This window comes from Scyliorhinus canicula, chromosome 19, assembly GCF_902713615.1.
Source record: "Scyliorhinus canicula chromosome 19, sScyCan1.1, whole genome shotgun sequence".
Lineage (NCBI taxonomy): Eukaryota > Metazoa > Chordata > Chondrichthyes > Carcharhiniformes > Scyliorhinidae > Scyliorhinus > Scyliorhinus canicula.
The window spans coordinates 3,186,391-3,200,143 of record NC_052164.1 but is presented as its reverse complement, the minus strand read 5'-3'; the positions used below and the strand labels follow the sequence as shown (position 1 = coordinate 3,200,143).

Sequence of the window (13,753 nt, the reverse complement as noted above, 5' to 3'; positions counted from 1 at the left end):
TATGAATCACAAAAAAGGACAATATTTTAGTCTACAATGCAGTTGGAATGAGTTGGAGGTTATTGTGGCAGCTAGGTCCAGTTTACTTGGCTAATAGGGCCAGAACTCTGTCGGTGCTAGGGAGTGCCACCCTGTCGGCAGTGCTACCTTTGCGATGAGGTGTTAGCCAGAGGGCCAGCCTCAGATGGCACCATTTGAAGAAAAGCAGGGGAGCTCGCCCCAGGATCCTGGCTAACCAGAATCAATTTTAAGCCGAGGGTCCAGCTCTGGGTCACTATCCATGTGGAGTTTGCATGGGTGGGTCTCACACCCACATGCCAAAGATGTGCAGGGTAGGTGGATTGGCTGCGCTAAATTGCCCCTTAATCTGAATTTTTTTTAAAGTATTAATTTTAAAAGATTTTTTAAAAATCATATTGTGCCGATGGGAGGTTGCTGGGTGTAGCATTTCCGAAATTACAACTGTGGTTAAATTGGCTACACTCCAAAAAGTAAATGCAGAGGTCAGAACGCATTTGGGATGTTCTGACTGATATGCTAGTTTTTGGGAATGGGTGATGTGGCAATTGACAGGAAGTCCCTGAAAAAGTGTTTCCTCTCTTTGTGAAGGGGAGATTCTGGGGGAAAGTGTTGGGATTTGACACTATCAGGAGCGCAGGATTATATTCACATTTTCCAAAACGATTGGCGATTAAATGAGTTCGAGATAATTCGACACAGATTAAAATAATCCCTCGGGGTTTACACAACACCATCCATGGGAAACTGCTCATGTATAATTGTTCCTAAACGTTTAATAATAAAAAGGTGCGGGGGTTAAATGCGGATTGAAAAATCTGGGAAAACGATGTTGCAAAGTGACCATTCCTTAGGAACAAGGAGCTCCGGTGGTGGCCGGGGTGAAATGTGATAAAGTCACATCTCCAGCGGGATCGTTTTATTGATTTGGAAACATCAGTTTGTTTTCCCGGGTTGTTCCTTTACCTGGAGTCGAATTTCTTCCCATCCGCGAAGGTGCCGTTGTAATGATAACGGATGGAATCGCCACTCTGAACCTCCCGGGGGCACTGGGAGGGGATGAAGTATCGATCCACCAGCACATCAGTGAGGGGTCCCGGCTCACACACAGCCAGAGCGAACAGCAGACAGGCGCCAGGGAGCATCATGGTGAAACTGACCTGCAAAAGTTACAATGTTATTGACACCGAGCCGGGAAAGTTACAAAGCGGCTGCAATGGTTACAAAGTCGCTGCAATGGTTACAAAGTAACTGCAATGGTTACAAAGTCGCTGCAATGGTTACAAAGTAACTGCAATGGTTACAAAGTCACTGAGCTGGGCTCCGGCAAGTTACCATGCTGCAGCTGATCGACAGGAAAGGCTTCACTCCTTGTACATCCCCAGCCCCCTCCCTGCATTGGGTTTCTCTCTGGAATGTTGTAAACGTGTAAGGCGGTCTTCCCGGGATATAGCTGCCCAAGGATAGCAGCTCCGCCTCTCCCACATTTCAACTTGTGTTTGATCCTCAATCCGCATCAGCAGCGCCAGTCCCCAGCGATAAGCTCCTGTTTTAATAGCCGGCCCTTGTGGACGGGGAAGTTAGACAATTGTTTGGAAATGTTGCCGATGGGGATCAGGGAAAACAGCTTCATTCAGCAAAGCCGGCCAGATCCCACAGAATCAGGACCTCTTCAGAGGGGATTCCTGCGGGTCCTAAAGAGCATTCGGAATGGGTCGTGGACCCTCCTCATTCACTGCCATTTCTTTTTTTTTCAGTGAAGAACTCTGATTTATTTTCTGGCTGTTGTTACTTTATAAAATCAAAGTGTTTCCATTGAAGACTGAAATGTAGTCCACAACTATATTGGACAGGAACAAACTCATTCCCTAGGGAGCTTTCAATCCAGAAGGCATTCCTTGCATACGTATGTTTAAATAAAGTAATAATCATCATTTTCTACTGCTTATTTTATACTCTGAGGAGATGATATTATTCCTTGTGTGTTTAGTCACAGCATGACCCATTGAGATCACAGGCTGTATGCACCCAGGAAACAGCAGGTCCATCCTTCATGGCTATCTGTTGAAACTTGTTGCTGGTGATAACCTCTCACCCCAGGTTGGCTGGTGCTTTGTAGGTGAACCATAGGTGGTGGGAAGCATGTTGTAGATTCAGTTTAGTCACAATGATGCTTGTTTCTGTTCTCAGTGGATAAACACAGGCAAACTAGTTAATACTTGACAAAATTCAATATGTCATGAAGTCTCATAATCTGTGAACTCCTATTTCCCACAGCATCACTCTCACCTTCAAAGGAACAGACACTTCATTCACTGCCATTTCACCGTTTGGGGAAACATTGCCTTTAGATATTCTAGAAATAGAAAACGCTTCTCCTACCCAGTCTCCATGAGCTACATCCAAGCCCAAGTACCACGATCCAGTGTAAACATGGGCAGGATATTCGACTGCAAGGGAATCATCCACCCCCACCCCCTGGCAGCAGGCACCCACCCATTTGCCAATATAATAATAATCTGCATTGTCTCAAGTAGGCTTACATTAACACTGCAATGAAGTTACTGTGAAAAGCCCCAAGTTGCTACATTCCGGCGCCTGTTCAGGTACACAAAGGGGGAATTCAGAATGTCCAAATTACATATTGATGAGCAGGAACAAAGTCATCCCAGATTCCCAAAGAGCATCTCAGTGAGAGGTTCTGGAAATAACACATAATAGAAACAGGAAATATGAATTAAGGTCAGACCAAGAGTAAGATAAGACAGTCAGGGAATAAATAATTACCAAAAAAACGATATAAAGGCTTTTAATCATAAAAGGAAAGCTAACGATTACAGAGAAATGAAACTGCCTCTTGAGCAACATATACAAACGTATATACAATATATAATATACTATATATACACATGCAATATAGATACAAACATATATACCATATATAATATACTATATACACACACAATATATATATATACACATACACAAACATATATACTATATGTAATATACTATATATATACAATATACATACAATATATAATATACTGTACATACAATATATACACAAACACATATACAATATATGATATACTATATGTACATACAATATATACACAAACATATATACAATATATAATATACTAGATACATACATACAATATACATACAAACATATATACAATATATGATATATTATATATATATACACATAAAATATATATTCAAAAATATATGCCAAATATAATATACTATAGATACATATACAATATATATACAAAACTATATACAATATATAATATACTATATATACATACAATATATATTCAAACATATATACAATATATAATACAATATACTATATATAAAACATATACAAACATATACCTACAATATACTATATATCTAATATATACAAACATACAAATTGGGAGCAGGAGGCCATTCGGCCCCTCAAGTCTGCTCCGCCGTTCCATAAGATGCTGATTGGTCTGACAGTGGTCACTGCTCCATCTTCAGTCCACCCCGACATACATCAACCAACAGAAAATGGGAGGTCTGGAAGCAATAATTTGTCGCAAGAAAGCAGATGTAATAGAAATTTCTGAGCATTGCTGCATAGGGAAGAGGACGGGTGAGTAAATATTGCAGGTTAGAGCATCACCTGAAATGGTTGGGGAGGAAGGGGGTTGGCTGGCTGTACTAATTCGGGATAACAATGTATGTAGAATAAAGGGACATAAATACCAGAAGATTAGAAACAGAATCCATAAGAATTGAATTAAAATATAAGATTAGACCCACTACATTAATATATGGTTATTATAAACTACCTAACAATAGAAAGGAGCTGTAACCAAATATATGAAATCAGATCAATAGGAGTAACCAGAGTCCAGGAAGAACCTAGAGGGGAGCGTCAGGCGGGGTATAAAACAAAACCTTAAAAGTGAAGTTAGCACAAGGGAAGAAGCTGATTGGTGAGTGTTTTTGTTTTCTATTTCTTATAAATTTAGAGTACCCAATTATTACTTTTTCCCAATTAGCAATTTAGTGTTGCCAATCCACCTCCCCCGCAAAACTTTGCATTGTGGGGGTGAGACTCACGCAGACACAGGGAGAATGTGCAAACTCCACACAAACAGTGACCCGGGGCTGGGATCAAACCCAGGTCCTCAGCATGTGAGGCAGCAGTGCTAACCACTGCGCCACCGTGCCGCCCAGTGAGTGATTTTGTTTTAAGACATAAGTTTATTTCTGTGCGCATTAGTTAATAGTCTAATAAACAGAGACATGGTAGGGCAAGTCAGGGTCCTGTGGAATCCGGGAAACTCCATGTGTCCTTGACAACCAAATTCACAGCAAGTGTCATGTGTGGAGGGACAAGATCATAGGGAAAGAGGAGATAATTGGTCTAAAAATTATAAAGATATACTGGAAAAGGTGCTTATAGTTAAAGTTGGGAAGTCACCTGGACCAAATGTGACATAATTGTGGATGTTGAGGTAAGAAAGGGTGGGACACTTTCTTCCTATCCTTAAATATGATGCTAGCCGCCTGGAGAGTTGTGATTGTTAAACCTTAATTTACAGGAGGATTAAGGATCAATCCAGCAACTACAGATTTAAAAAATAAATTTAGGGCACCCAATTCTTTTTTTTTCCAATTAAGGGTTAATTTAGTGTGGACATGGGGAGAACATGCACACTCCACACAGACAGTACCCAGGGCTGGGATCAAACCCGGGTCCTCAGCACCGAAGGAAGCAGTGCTAACCACTGCGCCACCGTGCCATCCTCAGCAACTATGGTTTATTCTCAATGTTAGGGAAGCTTTTAGAAAAGATAATTAAGAACAACATTGACTGTCACTTGGACAAGAGCGGATTAGTTAGGAAAGCCAGCAAGGACGATTAAAAGGAAATCATGTTTAATTAATTTGATTGAGTTTTTGATGTCATTACAGAGAGGGTTGATGAGAATACACAGTTGATGTGGATTTCCAAAAGGGTTTGATAAAGTGCCACATAATAGGCTTGTCAGAAAAGTTGAAGCCCAGGGAATAAAATGGACAGAGGCAGCTTGAATCTGTAATTGGTTGTGAGATGAGAAACAGAAAGTAATGGTGAATGGTTGTTTTGCAGGCTGGAGGAAGTTCTACAATGGTGTCGCCCAGAAGTTGGTACTTAGGATCTCTGCTTCCCTGACAGCTATTAATGACTTCACTTTGGCTGTACAGAGCATCATTTCCGAAGTTGCAGACAGTACAACATTTTGAAGTATAGGGAACTATGGGGCAGATAACAATAGAATTCTAAAGGATAGGAACAGGCTAGTGGGATGGGCAATATGCAGCTGTTTCAATTTAATGCAAAGAGGTGTGAAATGATACATTTCGGCAAGAAGAAGGAGGAGAAATAACATAAAACAAATGGTATAATTCTAAATGGGGTGCTGGAACAGAAAGACCTTGGGTAGATCTGCACATATTGATGGCAGCAGGAGAGGATGAGAAAGTGGTTAAAAGCATATATGTCACCCTGTGCTTCATAAATTCTCTGCATTCTTGCAATTATTTTCTCTTCAGCTACTTTTTGAAAGCCACATTTGAACCTGCCCCCACCATATTCCCAGGCAGACAGTGCATTCCAGATCCTAACAACTTGCTGCATTAAACTGTTTTGCCACTGTCATCTATGGTTCTTTTGCAAATCGGTGCTTCCGGTTCTTGATCCTTCTGCCAACGGGAACAGTTTTTCTCTGTTTAGTCTGGCTAAAACCCTCATGTTTTTGAACACCTCGAACACATCTCTCAACCTTCTCTTCTCTAAGGCTACCCCCAGCTTCTCCAATCTATCCACATAATTGAAGTGCCTCATCCCTGGAAACACTCTTCTAAGTTCTTTCTGCACTTTCTCTCAAGTCTTCCTATTACTCCTAAAATGTGATGCCCAGAGTTGGATATGATACTCAAGTTGAGGCTGGACTAGTTATATTATGGGATTTAACAAATTATTTATCTTTGGACTGTAACTTTAAATTTAGTGTATATGTAGGGGTCAGGTGGCATGTTCTGTAGTCTGCTTGACAGGTTCACAGGAGGAGAGGGTGATGCACATATCAGGGGAAGAGTTCAGCCAGTTCCTTTGTGCCATCTTCATCTTTGTGAGAATGGGGCAGCATGGTGGCACAGTGGTTAGCACTGCTACCTTACTGTGCCAAGGATCTGGGTCGATCCCAGCCCCAGGTCACTGCCGTGTGGAGTTTGCACATTATCCCCCATCTGCATGAGTTCTACCCTCAGAACCCAAAGATGTGCAGGGTAGGTGGATTGGCCACGCTAAATCGTCCCTTAATTGGGAAAGGTAAAAAAAATCTTTGTGAGAATGAAAAATCCAAACTCACATATGTAGGTCGTCGTGAAGGACAATAGCAACAAAATACTTGTTTTACTCAGCACTGGATACTCCTGGGAGATGTTACTTCAGAATGCTGACAGCCACATGGACTTTAGGTGTGTTTTTATGTGCTGTCACAGATCAGGTACAACAGCTTAGTCTTTTCATTTGGAGTCAGCTGTAAGTTAATAACTGACTCTGGGGGGCAGCACGGTGGTGCAGTGGTTAGTACTGCTGCCTCACGGCACCGAGGTCCCAGGTTTGATCCCGGCTCTGGGTCACTGTCCGTGTGGAGTTTACACATTCTCCCCGTGTTTGCGTGGGTTTCACTCCCACAACACAAAGTAGGTGGATTGGCCATGCTAAATTGCCCCATAATTGGAAATAATTAATTGGGTACCTTTAAATTTATTTTAAATAAATAAATAAATAACTGACACTGGGGTCTCAACCTCAAAATAGCATTTTCACCCGCCGCTTCTCTTTCAAAATCTGAAACTTCTCCTCTCATTGCCAGTACTTCCCTGCATATAACACACATGGGCTTTGCATCCTTACTTTGCATCGGTACAATTGACAAAACCGTACCTCAAGAAATCATCTTTATTCTGCTTTGTTCCCAGGTTAAGTTTATTTTTTGTAGACTGTTAACCAGAGGCACAGGAGCACTGTACAGAGCATTTTTAAAAAAAAATTTAGAGTACCCAATTCATTTTTTCCAATTAAGGGGCAATTTAACGTGGCTAATTCACCTAGCCTGCACATCTTTGGGTTGTGGAGGCCATACCCACGCAAACACGGGGAGAATGTGCAAACTCCACATGGACAGTGACCCAGAGCCGGGATCGAACCTGGGACCTCGGCGCCGTGAGGCAGCAGGGCTAACCCACTGCGCCACCGTGCTGCCCTAGCTCTGTACAGAGCTAACACTAGTACTGCTCTGTGCTGCCCTGGACTCTCGTGAGAAGCTTTCTCCAGCAGATGCTGGCCAGTAGGTACACTGAATATTTGTGTCTCTGGCTGTCTCTTCCTTGTAACAAAATGCTCCATCTTCACAGTCCTCTTGCCTTGCTTGCTAGCTGCTAGAAAATGGAAAAAGCTCTCCTCCATGCTTTGGCGCCAAAAGCACATACGTGAGGGCACCTGACATCAAGCGTATAGGTAGGGCACATCCCCTATCCCCTGCTGCAGCTTCTGGTCAGAAGACTACACAGCCTTATATTGTTCTCATTTAAAAGCCGGTAGCAGCCATTGGACCCTTATCCTGCGGTCGGGACCACCACAACCGATCACTCAGTGACCGATCGCTGCGTGACCCTCCCCACACCCACCCGCAACAAACCCCTGGGTCACAACCTGCTCTTTGAAACACCCTGGTCTAATGAGAAGGAGGAATTGAAGAAAATTAGTGTTAATAAAAAAAGATGCTGGAGAAATCAATGGGACTAGAAGCTGATAAACCCCCAGGGCCTGATACTCTACATCCCAGGCTACTAACCGAGGTGGCTATGGAAATAGCGCATGTTTTGGTTGACATCTTCCAAAATGCTCTAGTTTCTGGAACAGTCCCAGCAGATAGGAACATGGCAAATATAACCCCTGTATTTAAAAAAGGAGGGAGGGAGAAAACAGGGAATTACAGGGAAAATGCTAAAGTCAATTTTAAAGGATGTGATAACAGGACACACAATATCAACGGGATTAGACGAAGTCAACATGGATTTATGAAAGGAAATTCATATTTGACAAACATACTGGAATTTTCAGAGGATGTAACAGGTAGAATAGATAAGGGTGAACCAGGGGATGTGGTGTATTTGGATTTTCGGAAATATTTTGATAAAGTTCCAAAGTAAAGCACATGGGGTTGGGATTAATATATTAGCATGAATTGAGAATTGGTGAGCCGACAGGAAACAGAGAGTAGGAATAAATGGGTCTTTTCAAAGTGGCAGGCAGTGACTAGTGGGGTCCCACAGGGATCAGTGCTTGGGACCCAGCTATACACAACATACATCAATAATTTGGATGACGGAACCAAAAGTAATATTTCCAACAAAAGCAAAATATTGCAGATGCTGAAAATCTGAAATAAAACAGAAATATTGGATAAACTAAGTAGGTCTGGCAGCATCTATGAAGTGAAACAGAGTTAGCGTTTCAGATCTAAATAATTCTTCTACAGACGTGCAATGTGGTAATATTTCCACATTTGTTGACGACATGAAACGGTGGGAGTGTGAGTGGCGAGGAGGATGGAGGTGTGAGTGGCGAGGAGGATGGGAGTATGAGTGGCGAGGAGGATGGGATTGTAAGTGGCGAGGAGGATGGGATTGTGAGTGGCGAGGAGGATGGGAGTATGAGTGGCGAGGAGGATGGGAGTATGAGTGGCGAGGAGGATGGGAGTATGAGTGGCGAGGAGGATGGGAGTATGAGTTGCGAGGAGGATGGGGTTGTAAGTGGTGAGGAGGATGGGTTTGTGAGTGGTGAGGAGGATGGGAGTATGAGTGGCGAGGAGGATGGGATTGTAAGTGGCGAGGAGGATGGGATTGTAAGTGGCGAGGAGGATGGGATTGTAAGTGGCGAGGAGGATGCGATTGCGAGTGGTGGGGAGGATGGGAGTGTGTGTGGCGAGGAGGATGGGAGTGTGAGTGGCGAGGAGGATGCGATTGTGAGTGGTGAGGAGGATGTTAGGAGGCTTCAAGGTAATTTAGACAAGTTGAGATGCAGTGGGGTGGCGCGGTGCACAGTGGTTAGCACTGCTGACTGACAATTCCACGGTTCCGGGTTCAATTCCGGCCGCAGGTGACTGCCTGTGCAGAGTCTGCACATTCTTCCTGTGTCTACGTGGGTTACCTCCGGGTGCTCCGGTTTCCTCCCACAGTCCAAAGATGTGCAGGTTAGGTGGATTGGTCATGCTAAATTGCCCCTTAGTGTCCAAAGGGTAGGTGGGGTTACCAGGTTATGGGGGTAGGGTGGAGGCGTGGATTTAAGTAGGGCGCTCTTTCTAAGGGCCGGTGCAGACTTGATGGGCTAAATGGCCCCTTCTGCATTGTAAATTCTATGATTGTATGATAATGTGGATAAATGGGAGGTTATTCGTTTTGGAGGTACACTAGTCACTGAAAGCAAGCATCCAGCTACAGCAAGCAATGAGGAGACAAATGCTGTGTTGGCCTTCAATGTAAGAGGATTGGAGCACAGGAGCAGAGATGCCTTACCGCAGCCATTCAGGGCCTTGGTGAGATCAAACCTGGACTATTGTGTGACGTTTTGGTCTTATACAAGAAAGGTTATACTTGCTGTAGAGGAAGATCAGCGAAGGTTCACCAGTCTGATTCCTTGCTTGGCAGGTTTGTCGGAGAAGACAGATTGGGCTGACTGGGCCTGTATTCACTGGAACTTAGAAGAATGAGAAGGGATCACATTGAAATGTATAAAATTCTGTCAGCGCTGGACGGACTGGATGCAGAGGTGTTGATTCCTCTGGCTGGGGGTGGGGGGGGGGGGGGGGGTGTCTGGAACAAATGGTCACTATCTCAGGATATGGGCTCAGCTATTTATGATTGGGATTAGGAGAAATTTCTTCACCTCAGAGGTGAACCTGTGGAATTCTCAACCATAGAAAGTCGTGGAGGCCAAGTCACTAAATATATTTAAGAAGGAAATAGATAGATTTCTAGGCTCTAAAGGTGTCGAGGGATATGGGGAGAGAGCAGGGGTCTGGCGTTGTGACAGAGGATCAGATTGAATGGTGGAGCAGGCACAAAGGCCGAATTGCCTCCTCCTGCTTCAATTTCCATGTTTCCAGTAGAAGGGATGCCTCCTGCAGCTAACATGCCAGGAGGGAGGAGAATCATCGCAATGGCTGCTGGTGCCTTAAAGGAATGCTCAAAAACGAAGGAGAGTGCCTCGAGAAACTCACTTGAATTTATACTCAGTGAAACTGCATTATTGGAGCTGGGAACAAACGTGGACTGTTTGCTATACGGAGAGTAATCCTGTGGAAAGTGTGAGTAGAATGTTCCTCTCTACAGTTTAAAGTATAAGTTTCCTATGAAATCATTGCCCCCCCCCCCCCCACCCCACCCCCACCCCCCCACCACTTAGGCCACCTGTTCCCTTTTCCGAGTTGCCCTCTGACACATTGCTTACCTTTGTTCTGCCATTAACTCATTCTAATCTCTTTATGTGTCATATATCAGCACCCTTCTTAGCCTCGATCACCCCCATTTACATTCCTTTTGTCTTTCTGCCCATGACAGCCTTGTCAATATCCACCTATCGCTGGCCCCCAATCCAGCCCCATTGTTTCACGCCCCCCCCCCCCACAGCAGCATTACTAGTTCACTCCAGCCTTGACAAAGAGTCACCCAGACTCGAAACGTTCGCTCCCTTCTCTCTGCACTGTCACACCTGCTGAGATTGTCCAGTATTTTCTGTTTTTGTTTCAGATTCCAGCGTCCACAGTAATTTGCTTTTATCTTAGTATTTAATCAAAAGTCTTTTTAGTTATTTGTTACAGTAAAAGTTTTAAAACGTGAAATCTCTTTTTTTTTAATAATTTAGACTATTTAATTCATTTTTTCCAATTAAGGGGCAATTTAGCATGACCAATCCACCTAGCCTGCACATCTTTGGGTTGTGGGGGTGAAACCCACGCAAACACGGGGAGAATGTGCAAACCCCACATGGACAGTGACCCAGAGCCGGCATCGAACCTGGGACCTCGGCGCCGTGAGGCAGCAGTGCTAACCACTGCGCCACTGTGCTGCCCCCAAAACATGAAATCTTGATTTGTCATTCTTTCATCTATTAACTGCAAGTTTGTATTTCTTTTAAAATGCTATCATAGATTGTAAGATAATGGTTTATAAAGGTTCATCATAACATCCTTGATTTTGTACTCAATATTTCTGTATATAAAGTCAATGAGCTCCTTTTCATCATGTCCTGTTTTTTTTACAGTCAATTATCCTTTTTAAAATCTCATTTTTAATTATTTTCTTAATCCATTTAGGGCCATATTTGTTTAGTTGGTTTCAGGGGATATATTTAACTTCCATGCGTAGTTTGATATATTTTAAAGTGATTCACTAGTCTTCTACTAAAGTGTTGTTGGTCAACCTCCCTCAATTTATCCATTTTATTGTACCCTCATTTCATCAAGGTTAATATTTAGAAAGTTACACACATGGCTCCTGGCCCCCGGATTACGCTAAAACTATTGTTTTGCACCCTGGTTGATATTCCAACCCCCTTCCCCAGCCCTATTGGGCTCTGTATGTTTGAGTAGCAATTTCAGTTGCATGTAACTAACCCCGAAGTTCACTTTTTTAAATACAAGTTCTTCCTTTAAAAAACTTAAATTGTTTCAGTAGAATTTTATTTCCTTCACACCTGAACATAAGAACATAAGAACTAGGAGCAGGAGTAGGCCATCTGGCCCCTCAAGCCTGCTCCACCATTCAATGAGATCATAGCTGATCTTTTGTGGACTCAGCTCCACTTTCCGGCCCGAACACCATAACCCTTAATCCCTTTATTCTTCAAAAAACTATCTATCTTTACCTTAAAAACATGTAATGAAGGAGCCTCAACTGCTTCACTGGGCAAGGAATTCCATAGATTCACAACCCTTTGGGTGAAGAAGTTCCTCCTAAACTCAGTCCTAAATCTACTTCCCCTTATTTTGAGGCTATGTCCCCTAGTTCTGCTTTCAGCCACCAGTGGAAACAACCTGCCCGCATCTATCCGATCTATTCCCTTCATAATTTTATATGTTTCTATAAGATCCCCCCTCATCCTTCTAAATTCCAAAAAACTATCTATCTTTACCTTAAAAACATGTAATGAAGGAGCCTCAACTGCTTCACTGGGCAAGGAATTCCATAGATTCACAACCCTTTGGGTGAAGAAGTTCCTCCTAAACTCAGTCCTAAATCTACTTCCCCTTATTTTGAGGCTATGTCCCCTAGTTCTGCTTTCAGCCACCAGTGGAAACAACCTGCCCGCATCTATCCTATCTATTCCCTTCATAATTTTATATGTTTCTATAAGATCCCCCCTCATCCTTCTAAATTCCAACGAGTACAGTCCCAGTCTACTCAACCTCTCCTCGTAATCCAACCCCTTCAGCTTTGGAATTAACCTAGTGAATCTCCTCTGCACACCCTCCAGTGCCAGTATGTCCTTTCTCAAGTAAGGAGACCAAAACTGAAGACAATACTCCAGGTGTGGCCTCACTAACACCTTATACAATTGCAGCATAACCTCCCTAGTCTTAAACTCCATCCCTCTAGCAATGAAAAGTTGTGAATCTATCAAAAGACTCGACTGTGATTAAAATGCATGAATTCATTTTGTCCAAAGTTGAGATATTAGCTCTTTTTGGAAGTTACAGGATTCACATGGTGCAGAGCAAGATTTCCCTGTTAGTATCTGAAAGTGTGATGTCTTCAGTTTAACATTACACAGAGTTATGCTTTTTGAGTTTTTGCTGTTTTTTGGAGAATGGGACAGATTGTTTCTCTCAGCCTGTTGCACAATTACTCTGAAAATCACCTTCAACGAGGCGAGGGAGGGGGGGGGGGGACTTTGCCCCCGACGATGTCTCGGGCGCTGATCTCCTTGATCCTTAAACGAGACAAGGATCCCCTGCAGTGTGGGTCATACAGGCCGATCTCACTCCTGAATGTGGACGCCAAGTTGTTGGCAAAGATCTTAGCCACGAGGATTGAGGACTGTGTGCCGCAGGTTATTCATGAGGATCAAACGGGGTTTGTGAAGGGGAGGCAGCTGAACACTAATATACGGAGGCTCTTGAATGTTATAATGATGCCGGCGGTAGAAGGGGAGGCGGAGATAGTGGTGGCGCTAGATGCGGAGAAGGCCTTTGATAGGGTTGAGTGGGGGTACTTGTGGGAGGTGCTGGAAAGGTTCGGGTTTGGGAAGTGGTTTGTTAGTTGGGTGAGGCTGTTGTATGAGGCCCCGGTGGCGAATGTGGCCACGAATAAGAGGAGGTCGGAGTATTTTCGACTATACCGAGGGACGAGGCAGGGGTATCCCCTGTCCCCCCTACTTTTTGCGCTGGCAATTGAACCCCTGGCTATGGCGCTGAGGGAGTCGGGGGATTGGAGGGGGCTGGTCCGGGGTGGGGAGGAGCACCGAGTGTCGCTCTATGCGGATGACCTATTGTTGTATGTGGCGGACCCGGTGGGGGGAATACCGGTGGTGATGGGGATTCTCCAGGAATTTTGGGATTTCTCAGGGTATAAGCTTAACTTTGGGAAGAGCGAGCTGTTTGTGGTACACGCGGGGGACCAGGAAGGGGGGGGG

General features: G+C 43.8%; 1 protein-coding gene across 1 annotated transcript in view; it reads right to left on the bottom strand.

Moving 5' to 3' along the window:
• The window catches only part of LOC119954522 (peptidyl-prolyl cis-trans isomerase FKBP10-like), a 102,926-nt gene that overhangs the window by 27,058 nt on the left and 62,115 nt on the right, over window positions 1-13,753 (bottom strand). Inside the window, 1 exon segment of the mRNA XM_038779816.1 lies at window positions 985-1,178. Within this exon segment, the coding sequence (XP_038635744.1) occupies window positions 985-1,166 (182 nt within the window). The 5' untranslated portion in view covers window positions 1,167-1,178.